The 22,694-nt window shown below is 39.7% G+C and overlaps 2 protein-coding genes across 3 annotated transcripts in view; both read right to left on the bottom strand.

The window, feature by feature from the left end:
- Positions 1-22,694, bottom strand: part of LOC114458869 (uncharacterized) — a 218,649-nt gene that overhangs the window by 28,721 nt on the left and 167,234 nt on the right. Inside the window, exons 8-11 of the mRNA XM_028441246.1 lie at positions 5,447-5,552; positions 5,264-5,375; positions 5,126-5,186; positions 3,832-3,952 (exon numbers count right to left, since the gene is read on the bottom strand). Coding sequence (XP_028297047.1) covers positions 3,832-3,952; positions 5,126-5,186; positions 5,264-5,375; positions 5,447-5,552 — 400 coding nt within the window. The remainder of the gene's footprint in view (positions 1-3,831; positions 3,953-5,125; positions 5,187-5,263; positions 5,376-5,446; positions 5,553-22,694) is intronic.
- The window catches only part of LOC114458870 (kinesin-related protein 4-like), a 168,696-nt gene that overhangs the window by 89,727 nt on the left and 56,275 nt on the right, over positions 1-22,694 (bottom strand). The window lies entirely within an intron of this gene.

Here is a 22,694-nt window from a genome sequence, read left to right as displayed (position 1 = left end):
ACACTCGGGACTTTGTCGCCACTTGCCCCACCTGCTCCCGGGGCAAGACCCCTTACAGGCCCAGCTCGGGTCTCCTTCAACCACTCCCGGTGCCCACTCGGCCTCGGTCACACATCGCAGTGGATTTCGTCACGGGACTACCCCCCTCTGGAGGTAACACGGCCATCCTCACCATTGTTGATCATTTTTCCAAAGCAGCACACTTCGTTGCCCTTCCCAAACTCCCCTCAGCCAGGGAGACGGCATCCCTCCTAGTTGGCCACGTCTTCCGGTTGCACGGGATACCAGCAGACATTGTCTAGGACCGGGGTCCACAGTTCATCTCCGAAGTCTGGAAGGCCTTCTGCACTGCCCTAGGGGCCACCCTCAGTCTCACCTCTGGCTTTCACCCTCAGTCTAATGGCCAAGCGGAGCGGGCCAATCAGTCCCTAGAGACGTACCTCCGGTGTCTGGTCTCCTCCAACCCCACTGCCTGGGGTGAGCATCTGGCCTGGGTGGAGTATGCACACAATTCACAGATAAACTCTTCTCTGGGGATGTCTCCTTTTCAGTGCTCCCTCGGCTATCAACCTCCGTTGTTCCCCTCCCAAGAACAAGAACTCTCCGTTCCCTCTGTACAAGCCTTCGTCAGCCAGATCAAAAGGGTCTGGGACAGGGCCAGGGCCAGACTTATACAATCAACTGAGAGGATGGTGCGGCAGGCCAACCGCCGTCGCTGCCCGGCACCAACCTACTCTGTGGGCCAACGAGTCTGGCTGAGGGCCAAGGACCTCCCTCTGAAGGTTGAATCCAGAAAGCTAGCACCCCGGTTCATCGGTCCCTTCCCCGTGGAGAGGATCATCAGTCCGACAGCGGTACGTCTCACCCTTCCCCGAACTTTGAAGATTCACCCCACTTTCCATATCTCGCAGGTCAGGCCCGCCAGGGACTCCCCCCTGGCTCCTCCTGTTCCCCCCCCCTCCTCCCAGGATGGTGGATGACTCGCCCGCCTACTCGGTTCGGCGCTTGCTAGATGTCCGCCGCAGGGGTCGCAGCCTCCAGTTTCTCGTGGACTGGGAGGGTTACGGGCCTGAGGAGAGGAACTGGGTCCCCCGCAGTCGGATCCTTTGGCCTGACCTGATCAGGGACCTCAAGCGGCGGCGTCCTGAACGTTTTGGTCGTGCGTCTGGAGGCGCACGTAGGAGGGGGGGTACTGTCATGCCCTCTACCTCTGGCATCTCCTGAATTTGTCCGCTGGCACCATCTGGTGGTCTCCATGCCTCACTGTCCGGACTACTCACCTCTAATCATCAGGATTGCTTCCAGCTGCGGCGGGGAGTGGTCTCCCCACCTGCAAGTATTCACACCACTACATAAGACACCGGCAGACCACAAACCGACGCCAAACCATAAACAGTGCTCACTCTGACTCCCTCTGGGATCTCTCCTGCCTCCTTTCCACCTGCAACCACCATCACCTCTGGAATCCCTTAGCTCACTCCACCCTTCAGCTGGTTCTTTTCCAGTCCTGTGCCAGGCTCCTTCGTTTCGTCCGTGTTGGCTGCAGCTCGTGCGTCTCTGTGTTCCTGCCCATTTGGGGTTCAGAGGTTTTCTTTGTTAGTTTAGCCCATTCTGAGTTTATGCCTTTAGACCTAGGGTTTTGTTTTTTCGTCAGTAGTTTCCTGATCGTTTTTATTTAATCTTAGAATTAGTTCTCCCTCAGTTTGCTCAGCACTTCCTTAGTTTCTCCACCACCCCACTTAGGGCGCTGGTAGGTTTTCTGTTGTATTCTGATTGTGGAATAAATCATTTAATTGTATCTGTGCCTCCTGTTGTGTTGTCTGCGCTTGAGACTCAGTTCCGTCTCGTGACAAACGCTTGGTGAATTCTGCTTCACAATGATAGGAAGAGTCGACATCGAAGGATCAAAAACCAACTGAGTCAATTCTTAACATTAAACAAAATATTTGATACATTTCAGTCAGGTTTTTGTTCTCATCACAGCACAGAAACTGCTATGATCAAAGTGATCAATGACATAAGGTTGAACACTGATTCAGGAAAAGTATCTGTTCTCATTCTAATGGATCTAAGTGCTGTAACTGACACTGTAGATCATACAATTTTGTTGCACGGATTGCAAACATGGATTGAACTAAATGGAAAGTCCTTCTTGGAGGAGCGAAGTTATTTTGTAAGCATTGGAAACTTTGAGTCTGACAGATTACCAATGTCCTGTGGGGTTCCTCAGGGCTCTGTTCTTGGACCTCCTCTGTTTAGCCTTTATATGCTTCCTTTGGGACAAATTTTACAGAACTATAAGGTTGATTATCAGAGCTACGCAGATGACAGACAACTATATCTATCACTGAACCCAGATGATTTTGGTCTGATGAGTGAAAACTTCCTTCAACTAAATCATGACAAGATGCAGGTGATTGTCTTTGGTAACAAGGAAAAGAGGACTGCTGTCAGCAAGTACCTTGAGTCTCGATCTTTAAAAGCTGTTCTGATTGACTCGGGTCTGACATTCAGCAATCAGATCAAATCTATCACAAAATCAGCCTTCTACCACCTGAAGAACATCTCCAGAGTGAAAGGTTTAAAGACTCAGAAATATCCGGAGAAACTGGTGCATGCTTTTATCTCCAGCAGACTGGACTATTGTAATGGTCTTCTGACAGGAATCCCCCAAAAGAGCATCAAACAGCTACAGCTGGTTCAGAACGCTGCAGCTCGGGTCTTAACCAGAACAAAGAGGTCAGAGCACATTACTCCAGTTTTAAAGTCTTTACACTGGCTCCCAGTCGTCCTCAGAATAGACTTTAAAGTTCTGCTGCTGGTGTATAAATCTGTGAATGGGTTTGGTCCAGAATACATCAGTGAGATGTTAGTCAGATATGAAGCAGGTCTCTCAGATCTATGGACACAGGTCAGATAGTGGAGCCCAGAGCTTACAGTAAACATGGTGATGCTGCATTTAGTTGTTATGCTGCAAAGAAGTGGAACAAACTGCCAGCAGAAATGAAGTCAGCATCACATGTGGACATTTTTAAATAAAAGTTAAAGGCACTTTTCTTTTTTTTTTAACTACTGCGTATGATTGAGAGGGAGATTTTTGGTCATGTTGTTGTTGATGTTTGTTGTTGATTTTAAATGTTTTTACTCATGATTTTAAATGTTTTGTTGCTGACTTTAATGTTCTTATTGATTTTAAGCTGTTTTCTGTTGCACTTTTTCATCATGTAAAGCACATTGAGTTGCCTTGTGTATGAAATCCACTACACAAATACATTTGCCTTGCCAATTAATATTTTCCTAATTTCACACCCTGACTGGTTTATACTGGTTTGTACTGTTTTAATAATAAACTGGTTTACACAGCTTCATATTGGTTTGTACTGCTTTATCTTGGTTTGTACTGGTGTATACTGGTTCATATTGGTTTGTACTGGTTTATATTGTTATACTGGTTTACACAGCTTTATATTGGTCTGTACTGGTATTGTTCATTAAACCTGGCAGTAATGAAGGAAGGTTGGTGCCGTACGGGATGACAGTGTGACAAAGTTGTAGCTGTATTAGTTTTTTCAGGCTGATTGCTGACTGTGTTGATGTTTTTATTCCTCTGATCTATGACCCCCCAGGTCACGCATGCACAGTTCCAGAGTGTGAAAAGCTTATCCTATGAGATAAATAACAATGTGCTTACTGAAATCCTACCTATGTGTATATTGTAATTTATTAATACTGACTTATGTTATTTACCAGTTTGCCACCTGGGATGCTAATTTCCCAGTTTGTGAGTTTTCAGTGCTAATGCTAACCGCTGTCGTTAGCGGAGCATCAGACCTTGGTCAGGTTCTCGATCTTCAGCATGTTGTTATCGGCGTCTCCTCGCAGAACTCTTTGTCGCTCACAGGCCACGTCTACGTCATCGTCATCGATGGGCTGACAGCTGACCGCCACTCTCCTGAACACACAGTCAGAGGACATCAACCAATCACTGATAACATAGCACCGCCCCTTTACCCTGTCACCCCACTCAGCCAGCACCGCTCCAAGCTAAGCTAATCAAACATGTGGGACAAATCTCTGGTAAATAGTTCCTTCACAACCTTAGAGGAAGAAGCACATTTACAAAACAGGAACAGATCTATTCTCTATGGGGTGTATTCTCCCATCTGGACTTAAGCGCTTATTTGCGCGCTTGCAGTTACGCGCTTCTCTTCTACGCGTATTCTCCGGTCCAGGCTGCTGACACACCCACCGCGTGTAAGGAGCCTAATAGCGCGTATGTGTGAATGAAGGCGGGTTGAAGGAAAGGAGGCGGTGATGTCATTTTTTTTGGGCTGTCTAGAAATCACGGAATCTGGAGTTTTCCCAACGCTTGTAAATGTCATTGAAATCCGTGAAAATTATAAAGTTCACTTTTAATTTTAATTTAACACTCCTCACCCCCGAGGCAGCAGCTCCTCTCTCCCGCTTCAGTGAGACGGGCAGTGCTGCGGGATGCTTTCTAAACATACCGGGGCAAAATTAAAGTGGTTAACCTTGAATAATCCTACATTCTGAGTGAACTCATCCTTTAGTAACTCAGTAAGTTGATCATTTATTCCGTAAAAACGGCGATGTTTATGATAAGGGAAGTGATTAGCCAGATGTCTACCGTCACCCTGCGCAGGCGCACACACGCACTCACACACGCACGCACACACGCTCCCTGGCTCTAATGACGTCATTGGAGCGATGAAGTGAACAAAAAGCACTACTGTGTTCAAGCGACTCATCACGGGCGATAGAAGTGACTGCATTATGAATGCACCATTAGTTTGTATTGGGCTGCCGTAAAGCAGTACGTCTGCCACCGGGTTTTAGGCAGGAAAGTAAGTGCTATTTTCACGTGGCATCCAGTCCAACATGTTTGGGTTAGCCTAGCATGTCGCTGTGCTGGCTGAGCCAGGTCTATGAGTAAGGGGCGGGGCTCTGTGTCAGGTCAACATATTGGTTGAAAGGGTTGATGGCACTGATTCACAGCTTTAGTTTCCAGTACAGTTGTCCCACTGTATGATCAAAGTGTGAAAAGGACAACAAACACATGTGAGAAACTTAAAGTGTAAACCCATGGGGGGCGCTATGGTCTTACAGGTAGTCCAGAGAGAGGCTGGCACTGGTGCGGTTCATGGGATGGTTGGTCAGAGTAATTCCTGCAGAGAAACGTTACTTTAATGACATAAAAACACGATAGTTCATATGGAACGGCTCAGATGTTCCTCGGCCTCACCGTAGGCAGCCGGGTTCCCTTTGGATGGCGGCAGGTTGGTGCGCAGGATGGCGTTGTTGAGGACGTTCAGGTACGTGGGCATGCTGTGATAGCCTCTGTTGTTGTACAACACCTGAACACAAGGGGGCACTGCATCAGCGGAGCTGTTCTCACTGCACTGAGATCTGAGGGCGATGCTCTCACCTGAGCAGATCTACGCACTGCCATTTTCCGCACCATGGGAGGGATCTGTCTCCCAAAGGATGCTGGGATGGATTTCTGGACATTCCCCACTGTCAGACCCCCGTATCTATAAAAACCAACAGATCGGGGAATTAGAAACACAACATTAACTGGGTTTCCATTACAGATTTTAGCAAAAATAAAAGCAATATTTCTAAAGTTTCCACAAAGTATAATTGCGCTTTGAATGTGTTTCCATTGAAGGTTGTTTTGCAGCCTCGTAATTCTGGTGAAATCTCATCCCGTGATACTTCTCTGCAGAAAGATGGATGTTCCAAACCTCCTTATAACACTCTGCATTCCTTTGTTGTTTCACATCTAATGTGGCACTAAAACTAACCTTTTAGCAATATTTGAGTTTTTTTCCTCGAAATGTAGGTGTTTCCATTACCAGTTTTTATTGAACTATTTAGATTTCGCGCATTTCCAAGGGTAATGGAAACGCAGCTACAGATTTCAGAAAATGTTAAAAAAAAAAAAAGAATATTATGTTACATAACGTAGATTATTATGTTACACATTTTTTATAATAATATTTCTGCAATTATAAAATCAACCCAAACTTAGCTAATTAAGTTCATCATCCATTTTCAAAGCCGCTTGCTCTTTTCAATGTCACAGGGGTACAATTATGTAACATTACAAAACAGACCAGTACGCAACATTTAAAAATGATGGAAATAATCATTTTTGCATTATTTGATAAGTTAACTAAATCTAATTGAAGGCAACAGAATTTTACATAAAGAATAAAGTTTATGTAAACTTTGTAAACCTCTGATGTAAACCTCTGATGAGGAGAGGTGAAAGTACTCATGTTAAAGTAATTGAGTTGCTTTAAGTACATTTCTAAATTAGTAACTGTACTTGTATATAAGTACATTTTAAAAGAAGTAAAGTAATTTATTCCATTTCTACACAGTAAATTATTATTTTTTGTTTTAAATTGATCAACGGACATTGTGAAACTACAAAAAATACAAAAAAAAACCAAAGAACAATCAAATGCATCACATCATAGCCGACCAACCAGATTAAACGTAATGCACGGCACCAAAACAGCATTGAATGGAAGTAGCTATTGCTGCTTATGTGGACTGAAGTGAACCATGGACGTTGGGCTGCTCAATTAATCAAAATTTGATTACGATTTCGAATATTACAGCCAACGATTACAAAAACAACATAATCGAGAAAAAACAATTATTTAATAAATAAATAAATTAACATATGTTTTATTCGCCAAAAAAACAAACTGACTATTTCAGCCATCTACAAATAATAAAGCTTAGCACACACGTTATTGATACTAACTTTGAGTTGTTTAATTCACGCACATGCAAGCTCCTCCCCTCCGCCCTGCCCCTCTCAAAGCTAAAGCTAGCCTGCAGGCCAACACAAGGAAAGTTGTTGCTCGTGGTCTTGAAACATGGCAGGAGAAACGCAGCAGAAATGCTTGGTAAACATCAAGGCAAGTCAAATTCTCTTATATGGGAACACTTCAGGTTTGATGATGAAAACCTAGAGCAAAGACACATCATGTGCAAGAAGTGTTTTGTTTTGTGCAAAAGTGAACATGTTTGATTTTAGTGTTTGAAGGATTTTATTTGTTTAAAGAATATCTTTCATGGTTTTTGTACAAAAAAATAAATAACTTTTTGGTTGACAAATAATCGTTTGAATAATCGTGATTTAAATTATGACTAAAATAATCATGATTATTATTTTTTCTATAATCGAGCAGCCCTACATGGACGGTATAAGAGACATTGTGGAGAAAACACGACGAGAGAGATAGGATGATGATGTAAATCCCTGCCACCATCTTTCTGACATACAGTATTTGCTCCCAGGATTATAACACAATGTGATAAAATGAATGAGTTACGTTTATTAATTTACACAGAAAGTTTAAACAGTAACAGGCGTAATATTGTTTTACTCCAGGCAACCAGACTCCATTATAAAAACATTCAATTTGCCTGTAGAAATCGAGCATTGCTCGTCAATTGCTGCCTCATCAAGTCGTGAACTAAAATGATATTTGAGAATGTATCTAACTGTTTATTAATATAAAAAAGAATTGTACATTTTAACAAACATTTTATACAGATGCCTTTGTGGAAAATACATTAAATTCCTATTGTGAAGAATTTGGTCTCTTCCTTTTTAAGTTTATACATGAGATGTTTACTGTATGCAAGGAAACCGTGGTAAGATTTATTACCCCAAAAAAAGTGGGGTTGAAAGTATTTAGTAACTTGTACTTTGAATACTATTTAATTGAGCTATTTTTTACTTTTACTTGAGTATTTTATGTATCGCTTACTTATACTTGTACTTGAGTATAATTTCAATCAATTAACAGTACTTTTACTTGAGTAGGATATTCCTCTTTGGTAAAGCTTTTAGTTAGGAACCAGCTCATAGCTCATAGTTAAGATGCAATAGGCATAGACTGCCGGGGGGGTCTGGCATGCTCGGTTGGAGAGAGGTTGGAGAGGGCGTTAAGAGAGAGGTCATTTAGGTTAGAGAGGGACCGGAGAGGGTCCCATTCCTCTCTCAAACACTCCCTCTATGTCTGCTTCTTCCCTTGTGTGTTTGCTCCTGTACTCCTTCTGGCTTTTGTCTTGCAGGTCCGTGTGGAGTTACAGAGTCTCAACAACTCTGTCTCCACCCTCTCCTCTGCACACACCCAACACAGCATAACGTGGATGGCTGTTCATCATAGGAATGGGATCCACACAAGGTTCCTGCTGCTTAACAGAAGGTTTTCCTTGCCGCCATGAATTAATTCATGTTGGGTGTGGGATACATATGTATGTGTATATACATATATATGCATATGTGTATCCATAAAATTAAGAGTCCGTCCTTAAGACTGCTCTACTGAAAAGTGTCTTGAGATACCATAGGTTATGATTTGGCGCGATACAAATAAAAGATTGATTGATTGATTGATTGATATTTCAGTACTATTTACACCTCTGCTGATCAGTGTGAACATAATGTAACATAGTTTTACCAACAGTGTTGGGAAGGTTACTTTAAAAATGTAATCCATTACAGATTACATGGCCAAAAATATAATTTGTAACATAATCCCTTACATTACTTAATCTGAGTAACGTAATCTAATTACTTGGATTACTTCCATATTATATTACATTTTTAAAGTGCAGTAAAGCAGCCATCATTGAGAAGAATAGAGGACTATAGTAAATATATCATCCTAGGTGCTGATGGTAACATCACACTTCACAGTAAAAACACAGTCATAATAATAATCTGTTTTAAATGTAATGTGTGACGACTACTTGTCTATTCAATAAACCACGTTACCACATCATGGAGGACTTAATATGTAATGAAACATATCACAGTAGCCTAGCACTAACTGTAGACACGTGCAGAGCAGGATTACTATTGCAACAACACATCATCAGTAGGGTAAAACTAACCGGTCTCATGACACGTTGCCATGTTGAGAGTGAATACGTCGTGTAATCTATTGATTTCAACAATGCACCTGTAATCTAATTACCAACTATTTAAACTGTAACTGTCATGGATTAAAGTTACTCATAAATTGGAATCTGATTACGTAACGCCGTTATATGTGTTATATCTGTTACTCACTACCTACTCAGCAGACTCAGGTCCTGGGGTCTCTCTCACCTGTGCAACCGCAGTCGGTCCGAGGTGAACAGCAGGTATTCGAAGACGTTGCGTCCTGTCACGTCCACCAGGATGTCGCCCGTCACAACCTTCATCATCGGTGGACGACCTCCGACCCCAGCAGGGCAGGAGAAGCCTGTTCCCTGCATGGAGCACGTGCAGCGGACCGGCTCGTGGATGGAGAGCGGGAGTAGTGTGGGGGAGGTGATGGGACCTGAGGGAGAACAGGTTAGCTTCAGTTTGTGCTTCATATTCTTCAAGATAAACTCAACACGTGGGTACAATTACATTTTTCAGTTACAATTACATTTTCAATTATCCATGTTCAATTACAATTGAATTACTATTACAGTGACCAGCATTTTTTCCACACAGACTTTTACAGATACAAAAACCCCACCCAAAGATGGAAAGAAAGGAGGAGGTCAGATGGCCCAACGTGAGAGACATCGGCACCACCGATATCTGTTTTTTGATAGTTGTGTGCGTACGATGTGTATTTGTGTGTGTGTGTATGTGAGTGTGTGTGTGTATGTGTATTTTAATGCAGATCAACCTCTCAGTGTCTTCCCCTAGAGGATCTGCATCCACAAAGTTATAAAGAAAACTACCCTTTGAAAAAAAAAAAAAAATAATACAAAAATTAAGCGGCACAACATTAGTAATGATGTGAGCATGTCTATGGTGTGTAATGTTAAATGTGTGGTTAGATAAGAGTGTCATGGTACATTAAAGTGGTGTTCAGGTGGGCGGAACCAGGTAGAACAAAACATGCCAGCGACAGGTTTAGTTCACGGACAATGTTACCATGGTAACAGACTCTGAGAACAACATACCTCGCGTTTAGGAATGGGAGACTCAGAGTTTCCCTCGTTTGAGTTTGAACATAACCCGCTTTATGGAATACCCCTCTGGGGTGCTTATCTAGTGTGTGTGTGTGTGTGTGTGTGTGTGTGTGTGTGTGTGTGTGTGTGTATGTGTGTAAATAAGGCAAGTAATATTGGTCACAGAAATAAACTGTGACTACTTTTAAGCTGGTATTTTGTTGCATTTGTCATTAATAGTGTATTATATATATATATATATATATATATATATATTATTTGCGATTGAGCAATTTATAAGCACATATTGTAGGTGTGTATTAAAGTTAGTTGCTCTTTAATCTTTGATGTGATTTTACTTGTTTTATTTTCTTCAGTGCATGCATATCTCACTAATATTAACAAGTAGGATAGATTAAAAAAAGATGACTATATGTATAGTTTATAACTTTTTTGGCAAAGGTACGCCCTTTGTCCGACTACAACATTTTGCTCAGAATACTATGAAAAACAACTATAGAGCATAATGATGGTTACTTATAATGTTAGAGTAAAGAGGAGGACCCTGTGTCTGCTGATGACAAACACACAAAAAAAAGATGTGATGTATCAAGAAAAAATGCTCCTGAGGCACCAGGTTAGAGCAACATAATATTTTCCTTTATTTATTTGCACCCCTTGATAAATCCTTGCCCACTCTCTGGCAACCCTTTGTATGAAAGTCTAGCTACGTCACTGCAGCTGATCAGCAGATGTCATCTTATATCAATTGTGTGATGACTTATTATTTTGCGACTACAGATTAAAAGTATACTGGCTTTCCCTGTAACCAACTCAGTGTGTGTGTGTGTGTGTGTGTGTGTGTGTGTATTATCTTGTTGTCATCCTAGGTCCTGCTTGTTGTGAGAGGAAAGGATGTAGGTCTCTTTGATTGGCTCATGGCTGCCCCCTGGTGGCAGCAGTTGTTAACATTTCTGAATCCTGTGTTTGTGCTCATACTGTCTCTTGCCCATGATGTGCTGCACTGTTTCTAATATGTAACTACTGAGATCCAGATGTGGTGATGGATGATGTAATCGGCCTTGTAGGAGTAACACATTGGGCCAATTGTAGCAGCCAATCACAGGGCAGAGGCTTAGTGTATTTACACACACAACAAATGGAGCACAAACACTTTTACTTGAGTATTTTATGTATCACTTACTTATACTTGTACTTGAGTACAATTTCAATCAATTAACAGTACTTTTACTTGAGTAGTATATATCAGTACTATTTACACCTCTGCTGATCAGTGTGAACATAATGTGACATAGTCTTACCAACAGTGTAAAGGTCTTAAAAACTATCTTTTTTTTTGAAGGCATTGTGTTATTTTATTTGTGCCCCTTTTTGATTACGACGGGTCTTTTATTTTGGTAAAAACCGGAAGTGACTGTCTCACCTGACAGTATGCAAATTTACATAAGGAAGGAAAACGGTAAAATGGAGTGGAGAAGAGAATAAAGTAATAAAACAAAGTTTTCTGTGAAATAAGCGCCCAGCTGGAATTGGGAACAAGGTATTTCATGTTTTTTAAGTGTTAAATATTGTATTTGTAAACTAGTAATGTTCTAAATGAGTGATATTTGAGTTTTCTTCATTGTAGCCACACAAGCTTGTTAGCACTTAGCATGTTGTATTTATCTGTGTTGTAAGAGCTAACTGTATTGTTATTTAGTTGTCTTTTAGCTCTTACGGTGTTTCAAGGAAACATTGATGTTCAAAATAAGGACAAAGGCCGAACATAAATAAAAAAAAAAAAACTTTAAAACATCAGTAAGCTTTACCATTGTCTGGCTGGGGTTCACTACAGTAAGAGCTTGACCCGCATCGATCCTGACTGACTGACGCCATTACGGAGGGTCTGCGCACGTGCCTGCGTCGTCGCCCACGCCATTGCCGTGGATCGTCGAGCAGCCGGTTTCCACACGGAGCAGCCTAATCTACCTCAGCAGTGCAGCGACGGTCACAATGGATTCGGTGCAATGGTCAAGTACAGCCACGTTTACTGAAATTGATTCAGAACTGTGAGTATTGCCTCCTCAAAAAGAGAGAGAAAAAAAAGAGTGAGAGCTACGGACAACGGTCTTTCGAAATAAGTTCAGTAAAGGACATACTGTTTCTTGAGCTAACAGACATTTAATAGTTTACGTACCTGCTCATTTCAAGTAAAGAAAATACATTGTTGTCTCATCCAAACTCTCTTTTGATAAATGGACCCTTAATTAAGGACCTTTCTCAATTTTTGGATTTTTGACTCATATACTTTGAGAGTTGTTCTTGTTGTGCTGCTTAGATTGACACTTACCTTTTGAAGTGTATTTACATTCCTGCATCTGTGATTGTTAATTTGTGCTAACATGCTATGTTTATGGTGCTCACTGTAAAGGCTAACCACATCTGCTAAAAGGCTTTACCTTATAAAAAAAAATAAAAATATAAAAGTTAAATAAAAGAAAATAAATACAATTATATAAAAAAAAAAATTACATAAATTAGTAAAATTATAATAAAATAAAATACAATTCCTGTTTATAATTTTACAGTCAGCAGACATGACAGAATTAGAGCAGCACATAGCTGAAGTAAATCAGGAAAGATTTACACAGTGAGCTTCAGGTAGCTACAGATATATCGGAGGGACAACATCTAAATGCAGCTATTGAGGCAAAGCAACACAGATTAGCTGACCTCCAGGGTCTCCTTCAGAGAGAAAGTGAACAAACTGAAGGTCCCAGATGCTCAGAACGCACACGAAATCCTACTGAGAAGATGCATGAGTTCCAAGAGGAAGAAGCCAAGAAAAGGGAGAAAAGGCTGCAGTCCATGTATGAACAATGGAAGCTCCAGGTGCGTAAAGCAAGAGATCAATTGAAGACATACATGCCAGATGAGCAGCTTTGGGTTCTCATCGATGAACTCAAGAAAGATAAGGGAGACATAATGAACGTGTACAGTCAAATTCGAGACCTCATCACACCATCGACTGACATAAGAAGACGAGTCGATACGTGCGAGTCAGTAACCGCAGAAATAATAGGCATTGCCTATGACAGAACAATAGATGAGGTAGGCGAGTTCAATGAGGAAAAGGAAAGACGCCGACTTAATGAACTGCGCTGCCGTGATTATGCAACATCAGTCTACGGATCTGCATCTTCCTTGATGAGCCACAGAACATCTGGCCGCCACTCCATAGCCTCGTCGATTGCAGCCAAGCGTGTAGATGCAGCAGCCGATTTAGCAGCAAAGGAAGCAAATTACATTATGATGTTTGAGGAAGAAAGACAAAGGGAGTCCATACGGGAGTTGGAGGAACAACAACGGAAAGTCATAGAAGCACAAAGGCGTGAGTTAGAGCGACTGCAGGCAGAAAAGGAAGTGCGGGCAGCGCAAGCTAAGCTGAAGGTCTACGAGAAGGAAACGGAACGCGAAGCTGCTAACCTCAATAATGAAAGGATCGAGGAAACAAAAAACGCCCCAAGTTTCCACACTGCAGTCCCCATCTCAAATGGCACGACTTCCACTCACACGGACATTTCCTCCCAGCCCAGGTTCTTCAAGATAACCTAACCTTGAATCGCCTGCCTGTTCCTGAGCCTTTTGTCTTCAATGGTGATTCTATACGATTCATTGAATGGAAGTCATTCTTTACATCGCTCATCGACCAACGGGCAATCACTCCAGCCGAAAAACTGTTCTATCTGAAGAAATATGTTAGTGGCCCAGCACGCCAGGCTCTAGATGGTACCTTCTACCGAAATGACAATGAAGCTTACCAAGATGCCTGGAACAAGCTAAATCACCGCTTTGGCCAGCCATTCATCATTCAGAGAGCATTCAGACAGAAGCTCACCAATTGGCCAAGGATTCAACCTAAGGATGCAGAAGGTTCTGCAGGAACCCATAACAATAATCCTTTCTTTTGTGATTTTCCAGTCAAGCACATGTTCTTTGTTCTCATTTGAGCAGGAGAGCTAGGGTTATTCCAACATCCTGTGTAACCAGTGGTGTGGGTTCGGGAGGTGACAACATCAACAGGGGGTCGGAGCCCAGAGTTTGAAAACTTAGCATGTAAACCTTGACTGACTGTTTCCTTTTGATCGTAATGTAGCAGAGAGGTGATAACAGGAGACAAACTGTTCTTGGATTCTCCTGTTCCTTTATTCGGACAGGAAGAGGGAGAAGATCCCCCTGTGGGGCACGTTTGCACTTCACAGTAGGAGACAGACTCCCCGACTCCACGGACTGGTGAACCCAGTGTTCTAAGTCAAAGATCAACTTGGAGGTTTTGATTCCCTACATCCAAAATGATCAGATAAGTGATTTTCCAATTATATTTATCATATGGTTTTAAGAATCCAAATGTATTCTTATGTAAAAAAGGGAAGGGAGAGGGCCAACATTCCTCTGATTTTTGATTTGTATTTTATCATGGGAAAATGATATACCTCAAAACCCTCCAACCATTTTCTTCCCCCACCAGCACTTAGCGTGCAAGACCATAAAACACCTTCACTGGGTTTAGACAATTTTAAGAATAAGATTAAGCGCTCTCAACATCGGGTTGGTGGCCCAATCTGGGTCGCCTGAGATTTAAAGAGGGTCCTGCTGAAATTCTTGAAATTGATGGATATAAATGAGATAGTTTAAAGTTAAGTAACTTCCGAGAACTTAAGGAAGCTCTCCAAACCGTGCTATGGCTCGTCACTCCTACGATAAATACAGAGAGCAAAAGACAATATGATTGTCATTTATTCATTTCAATTACTAGGTGGTGGGGTGAGTAAGGATTACATTAAATTTAAATTCAAAGTGTTTATTGTCATATGTGCAGTTAGAAACACGTTTTTTTTTTTTTTTATACAATGAAATTACTGCCTTGCTTATGAGCTGGGATATAATAATGTGTTTATACAAGTTAAATCTAACAGTGGAAAATACAACACTGCCAATAAAACTAACAACAGCAGTTAGAAACACGCTTATGAACTAAGATATAATACATTAAAATACTGCCTTGCTTGTGAACTGGGATGTAGTGATGTGTTTATACAAGTTGGATCTGATCCCATCATCAGACAGTGGAGGATACAACACTGCCAATGGAACTAACAACAGCTGGATTACCCTTGATGTAGAGACAAAACAAGGTGACATTGTGGATGAAAAGGGAAAAACCTTCCAAACACCTTCGAAAGAGGAACTATTCTTGAACTGGAGGAATGCTAACAACGTCTGGCAGGGAACAAGGCCAATACAAACAAAGATAGAGAGGACAACACTGACTACAGATGGACGTTCAGAAGAAATCAAGAATGTTTGACCAGAGAGACATGTAAACCCATGTAAATTTGCGATGGTAAAACAGGGGACGGGACCCGGATAAGCAAACTGCTTCTCTCGTCTCCTTTTTCGGCATGTACAAAAAAAAGAAAAAAAAAAAAAAAAAAAAAAAAAAGTGAATGTAACCATGTCGGAAATAAACTGAATAAATAAATAAATAAAAATAAATTGTTCGACTCAACTTAACTTTAATTCTGTATAACCTTAAAGGGCCAATCATCTTGCTTAACTCTGGTTCAGACACAGAATAGGAGACACTTTTGCCACCAATTTAGAAATAAATGAACTGACAAATTCAGCTCTATAAAATAATTAGGTCATGTTATTAGGTGTGGAGTGTTAACATTATTCAGAATAAATAAAGGATAGAATAAGATTCCTCCTTTATAAATAAGAGATAGCAAAAAAAAATAAAACAAACAATTTAAATGAACAAATAACATTTATTTATTTGGTTAAACTTATTTAGCTTTCTCACATCTCCATGTCTCCCAATTGTATGTATTCAAGAGAGATAATAACCACTTCTCGTCAAACTTTTGACAGCCGGAAGTCCCGCCTCCCCAAACCGGAAGTCCCGCCTTCCCAAACCGGAAGTCCCGCCTTCCCAAACCGGAAGTCCCGCCTTAGGGGGGAAAAAAAAAAATTCTTTTTCGCACGCACGCGCACGCACACACGCACACACACGCACGCACACGCACACACACGCACACACACACACACACACACACACACACACACAACCATGAAATGCTTTGTAGAAGGGTTTTGTTTGTTAAACCTTTCAAACTAAACGGTAGCTATTCTATTTTTTCCAATATAGTACTTACCAACCCCTCAACAAACCCACACTTTGTTTTTCTTTGAAAAGAAGATGCAAAAAAGCTTTCCAAATCTTACCATTCATAGCAGCAATATGACCATGTCTGACCATCACTATGCATAAGAATGCTTCGCACATCAGACTTACCTCTGAACTTTAAACACACGCACACAGAGAGTGAGGGTTTCAATCACCTTTCTGCTCCAAAACTATTCATGCATTTAAGAAAATGTACAAGTTAAATATTATAGAACACTTGAATGAAACATTAGAAAAGAAGTTGATCGAGGATGCTTAATATAATTTTGATTGTTTAAGTTTTGTGCTTACATCGTTGGTATGAGAGAAATTGTGTCATCTTTGGACAGACAGTAGTGTTTCAGTTGTAAAAGGCAAAATAAGTCTAGACTTCAGCTTAAACCCCTTTCGGTCAGGCATCATTTAGAGGTTGACATTCTTAATGTATACATATTTTTTTTCTTTCTTTCTTTTTCCTGGCGTGTAATGTGTGTGATCTTTTGAATGACCTTAGATGTTCACAATGACCGAAGAAAGTTTGTAAGCTCTGAAGAGATAAGAGTCAGGGCAGAAAGTGAGCCGCACCCTGGGTGGGGTGAAACAGACATGTTTTGCAAACACACATTCTTCTAGTGTGCATCTAACAGATAATAACGTGACAGTTAGTTAAAACAAGTGTGTATCAGATAATAACGTGACAGTTAGTTAAAACAAGTGACTGCACAAGCTGAAGCATATCTTACAAAAAGCTTTCCAAATCTTACCATTCATAGCAGCAATATGACCATGTCTGACCATCACTATGCATAAGAATGCTTTGAACATCAGACTTACCTCTGAACTTTTCACACACACACACAGACACAATTTCAACCATCCCACCAACAAAAAAAAAACAAAAAAAAAAAAGCAGTCTTGGTGCGCCAGCTATGACTTGTTTTTAAAGTTTAATTGTCTGTTTTGAATGGGTCATATTCAAAGAAGGTAAATGTCATAAAACTTATAACACAGGAGGGTTAAGTATTTCTTTTCTAATAATCTAGCACAATTACAAATTACCTGACAAAAATTGAATCTGTAACTTACTCCTAATATTGATTGATTTGCTTTTGACTGTCTTCCAACATAGACGATTCAATACAAAGAATAAACATTCATTTAAACAGCAAAGTGGTGTTGTAGTAGTTGAATAATATAGACTCATAATATAGTATCATACTTGCATTAATTCACCAACCCCTCAATGAACTGTTCAGCTACTCATCTAATGAGGCATGTTTTAAAAAGCCAGGAGAGTTTTGGATGAAGGGGAGAGTGGAGGCACATGCGTGTCCAAAACATAAAAGAATTCAAGTGGTGTTTGTAAAAAGAATGAGCTTTTTAGAGTATAATTTTACGCAGAATACGTACATAATATGATGATAAATATGTTTTGATTATAATATCATGATTTATTCACGAATAACATTGTTTTTAAGACGGACCCGGTTTTGTACCGCCAACCACAGTTTTGCCTTGTGGCTGCCGCTGTTTTTTCTCATCCTCTGCAGCTGCTGAGGTTCCAAGGGGGGGCAGTGCGTGTGTAAATGTGTGTGTCTGTGTGGTTGCGCAGGAATGTTTTGCTATAGCCGGTTTACGTATATTACAACAACAACAACACACATTGATGGTTATAGACACATCGTCACCTTTATTTTGATTGTATTTTTATAACGACAGGCTGTCTGAATTATTCTGTTTCTGTCTGATCAGCGGAGCGTTAAGGAAATAATAACCGGCAATAAAACTCTGGAAACAATAACTAGGAATAAATAGTTGTTCTTTGGTAAACTTGGTGATATTACAGACGGTATGGACACATTTACTCCGTTTCCGGGGTTTGATGTTCTGATTTCTAATAGTAAGTTAATATTGAGACAGCGTCAGTTCTGATGATAAACATCTATTAAACAGATAAATGACGCTCTACCCGTGAGGTTTTATTACAGGCAAACCGCTAGTTAAACACGTTCGCATTGAGCCAAACACACTTTTTCTTCTTCATCAACGCATTACCTATTAAACTTTACATCGGTCACCAAACACTACAGGGTGTACAATAATCTTCCGTTACCCGTTTGCTCCAACGTCAAGACCCTTTAGCTGTCCGCAGCGATGCCTGAGCATAATTTGCGTAAAAACAATAGATGTGAACAGAAATAGCGGCACACATCCACTTGTTCTGGTAAAAACTCGCTTAGATAAAAACAAATCATGGTTTAGTGAAATTATAAATATTTCAGCCAGATGATGCACAATAATTGCATTTGATCTACATTTAAGTTAGAGTTAAATCAGACACGATTGGGACCCCTCTTTTCCCCTGAATATAAGCACATATTGCACTAAGTCAGGCAACATTGATCCCACCCCTGCATTTAAATATGGTTGATGAGCTTTTACAAACCCTAAACATCATCCACAAGATACTTTTTTTTTTCTCAACAGTGATATCTTATATTTTAAAGGTATAAGCAAAATATTTGTGATTTATTCTATGGTCTAAATTTCAGCTCTTTAAAAATATACATTTTACTGTATCAGAAATAAAACCTGAGCCAATGAGATGAGACTGATGTTCAAATGATGAAAGGGTGCAAATGTACATAGTTCTATCTTTAGCAACACTTCCCAGCTGACCAATTGTCGTTTATCATCCTTTAATGAGATGTGGGGGAAAAGCCAATGAATAAAAACAAATACACACAAAAACACAGGGATTAAGTATCTAAGCACATTAAATCAATAACATTTTCAGTGAAAAATCAACAACTGAACAGCATAAAACACAGAAGTGGAGCCAAACTGCATGCAAACAAGTAAACCTTTTTTGTTTAAGGCTTTTCATTTGTTTGAGTTTATACTAATGGCATTAGGGATTAAAGATTGATTTTAGACTATTAGATTTTGGACTAACTCAAGGTTCTGGGCTAATGAGAGGATTAGAGCTATCCTCATATATGAGGATATCAGGATTCTAAGTTAAATTTGAAATGTAATGTCCACATATTGTTTGAATATTCATTATCAGGTAGTGTACAGGTCAATGGCTACCATGGACTGTCAAGGAAGTTTTGAAATCCAATTAAGGTTCAAGGTTTTAATTATTCATTTTCAATGTTTCCATGAAAAACCAGCAGCAAACACGAGAAATAGTAACGTTAAGCAACCGGTTTATGTCAGACATAATGTGTGTTGATGAGAGATGTTTACAGTCAAAAAGTAGGCATGATCTGAGATCCCCATGAATCAGCATTCATGCTTCACAAAGCCTGGCCTATGAGGATGATACATCAGGATTAGAGGAATGGGACTCCAGTGCATCTAGATGGCTGCTAATTCTATTTATTGATTGGGATTCGTACCATCCATCCCTTCATCTGTCCAACTGTCTGTCCATCCTTCTGGTCATCCATCCGTTCTCCTGTCAGTTTGTCCAAGCTGGAACTTTTCCTTGCAGACTTTGGGCAAAAGTCAAGGTTTCTCTAGTTAATCACTGGCACACAAACATACACACCTTTGAAAACATAGGAGTCGCAAATTAGTCTGACAGGCCTGTCTGTTGAAAAGCTGTACAAGGAATAAACTGCTATTGGTGTTGCTTAACAAAACAATTCTTGTTGCTTTGCTGATTTAAACCTTAGACTTTGGTGCTGTAAAGGAACATTGTCAGTTCAAGGGAAAGCAGTGTGCTGTTATGACTAAGGGCTTTGTGAATTGTGTTACTGTGTTTTTTATTTTCTTGCTATTGTAATACACCCAAATTAAGTTTTCTTTAAAAATACATACAAGTGATTTCTGACTTCCATGCAGTTGAGTGAGGTATGTTCACAACCCCTAATACTAGTTGCCAATCAGTTCCTCATATATTAATGGAAAAACCACCAGTTTACACCATTGCTAAATCTTTAAAGTGATTTTTTCATGTGTAAATTTATCACCCTGAAAAATATGTCAACTTTTTACATAAATGATTTGGAAGTTAAAGATACTCTTTTATTAGGGTAGCAGTTTTACCAGTATTACAAAGTTGTCATACTGGTGATGGTTTCAGAACTACTTTTATCTACACCCGAATCTATTATTGTACTATAGATATAATTGATATTAAAACATCTAAAACTATATATCGTAAAATAGAAGGGCACTACTCAAATATACAAATACAGTATACACTGAGAGTTTTTGAAGCTGAAACCGCTCAACACCATGAGGCAGAGACACCGACGTTGGTGAGGCCGGTTCAGCAGACCCTTTCCATGCTTTAGGTATTGGGCCTGCATGGATTAAATTTTTTTTGTCCATCTCATGCCACGGATGCTTAAGGTGCAGAAAATTTGGAGAGAACACAAATACATTAAATTTGTGCTGTTCTTTAGATACTCCTTTAAGCATGCTTGCCTTGGCCTTTATCATCAGGTCATAGCATTTTACTACAAGTTGTACATGGTCTGAGACACAGCATTTGAACTGGATACGAGTCAACCTGGAAACCAGAGTTAATGGATCATGATAAACCATGTTGCCATGGGAGCCGTCAAAGCATTATTATTCTGTCATTAATTGAACCAAGACCAGACCTTCTTCTTCCACTGCATCATTGTCCAATCCCAATTATCATGTTCTTATCAAAAGTCACGACGGTTATTCGTACTATACTGCAGCTATGACACTCTAGATGCAACAATCTGATAAATTTTGGACTTCTGACACATTAAGATTTGGCATCAACAAATGTTAGGATTTTGCTCCCCATGTCTATCAGTTATCTATGGCCTCTCATGATCCTGTCACCAGCTCAGCTTTTAAAAGACAGTGTCTGGAGACTAAAAACACCACACACAATTTTTTTTCCCCTGTGCGTCACTTCACCATGTTATTCTAAAATAGCAACTAAACCCACTTTTTTTTGTTGAAATCAAAAATATTTATTTATTTATTTATTTTAGAAACTTTATTTGTTGTTATGGACCAGGTGAGATTCAAACCAGTGACCCCTTGGGTAGGAAGTAGTGTTGTTGATTGATCCTAGTCCATTTCCTGACATATTTTGTTGTAAAAATGTAACAGTATTAGCCCTCTATAGGTTGAAACCTGCCTATTACAACTGAAGTTTGCTATTGGCTGAGAAAGGTGGTTTGTGACATACTAGTGGCTTCTTCTTCTGTCGCAAACAACCACTGTTAGCCTCACCCTCTTATAAAAACTGCAAGCTGTGGCAAGTAGGTTAGATTGAGAAGATTAAAAATAGAGAGGTATAGTGAGTATTGAGTAGGTAGTTATGGCATTTTTTTTTTTTTTAATTCTAACCTCGATGCATGTCAGCCAAAACCTCAGGGTTTAGTTCTGTATTATAATTTTTTTTTTTTTTAGAAAAGTGTAATTTATTAATCAGTCTATGAACACCATGTAAAATAACATCATGCTGGGGCTTAATACATTTCATTTATTTTAAAAGCAGAAGTGACACAAGTTTATAGCTTGTGATGTTCCTACTTTAAACAACCTAAACAAGCTAACCTTCTTTTTCAAGCTGTTTGCAACACGCCATTAACCAAGAAACAAACAACAACTTTCCTAAATCATCTTTGAAATGCATTAAAATAAGATACATTTTCAAACAATCAAAATATGTTAACTAATTAAAGCATTATGTGTGCATGACATTATAATGTACGTTTTCAGAATATGAACGATCACATGGTTAACTGTGCTTTATTTCTTCCCTACATTTCTTTTGATCACATGGTTGTGTTTATGCATATTCAGAACCACTTGGACAGCATGCAGGTATTTTAAACATTGCTTTTATTTGTGTAATTTTTCAATAATTTATCAAGCATTGTCAGTGCGATGTAGTGTACAACAAAATGTTCCTTGTCCCAAAGTGTTAAAATGTAGTATTAGATTAGATTGGTTTATTTGAAAGGGGACAGTGCAATTTCTTATAACACATGAACAAACATGGTTAAAAAAAGCCAGAATTAGCCAGAAGGCTATTTTTCATCTGTAGTCCCCCTAGTAATAAGACATCTATTTTCAAATCAATGTCAAGGAAGTTTTGAATGTTAAAGAGTTAATAACACCTTTAGCTACACTATAATAAAAAACTTATACATATACTAACTGTATATCACATCATCACATACACGGAAGGATGGAAGTAAACGGCATTAGATTTCTGGTGGTTGGGATATAATTAGCAGCAAGTGAACTGTTTAATCATAATAGATGTGTTAAGTAGCCAATGGCCATAAATTTACCTACTCCCTTTTGCCCACAGCGATCAATAATTCACCGCAATCTAATAGCAAATAGTGCAATATCAAACCTAAACCATTCATACAGTTTTGGTAGTTGAAAATGTATCTTATTTTAATGCATTTCAAGATGATTTAGGAAAGTTGTTGTTTGTTTCTTGGTTAATGGCGTTGTTGCA

This window comes from Gouania willdenowi, unplaced genomic scaffold (assembly GCF_900634775.1).
Source record: "Gouania willdenowi unplaced genomic scaffold, fGouWil2.1 scaffold_1_arrow_ctg1, whole genome shotgun sequence".
In the NCBI taxonomy this organism is placed as follows: domain Eukaryota; kingdom Metazoa; phylum Chordata; class Actinopteri; order Blenniiformes; family Gobiesocidae; genus Gouania; species Gouania willdenowi.
Note: the sequence above shows the minus strand (reverse complement) of the source record. Positions and strands in the feature narration are given on the sequence as shown.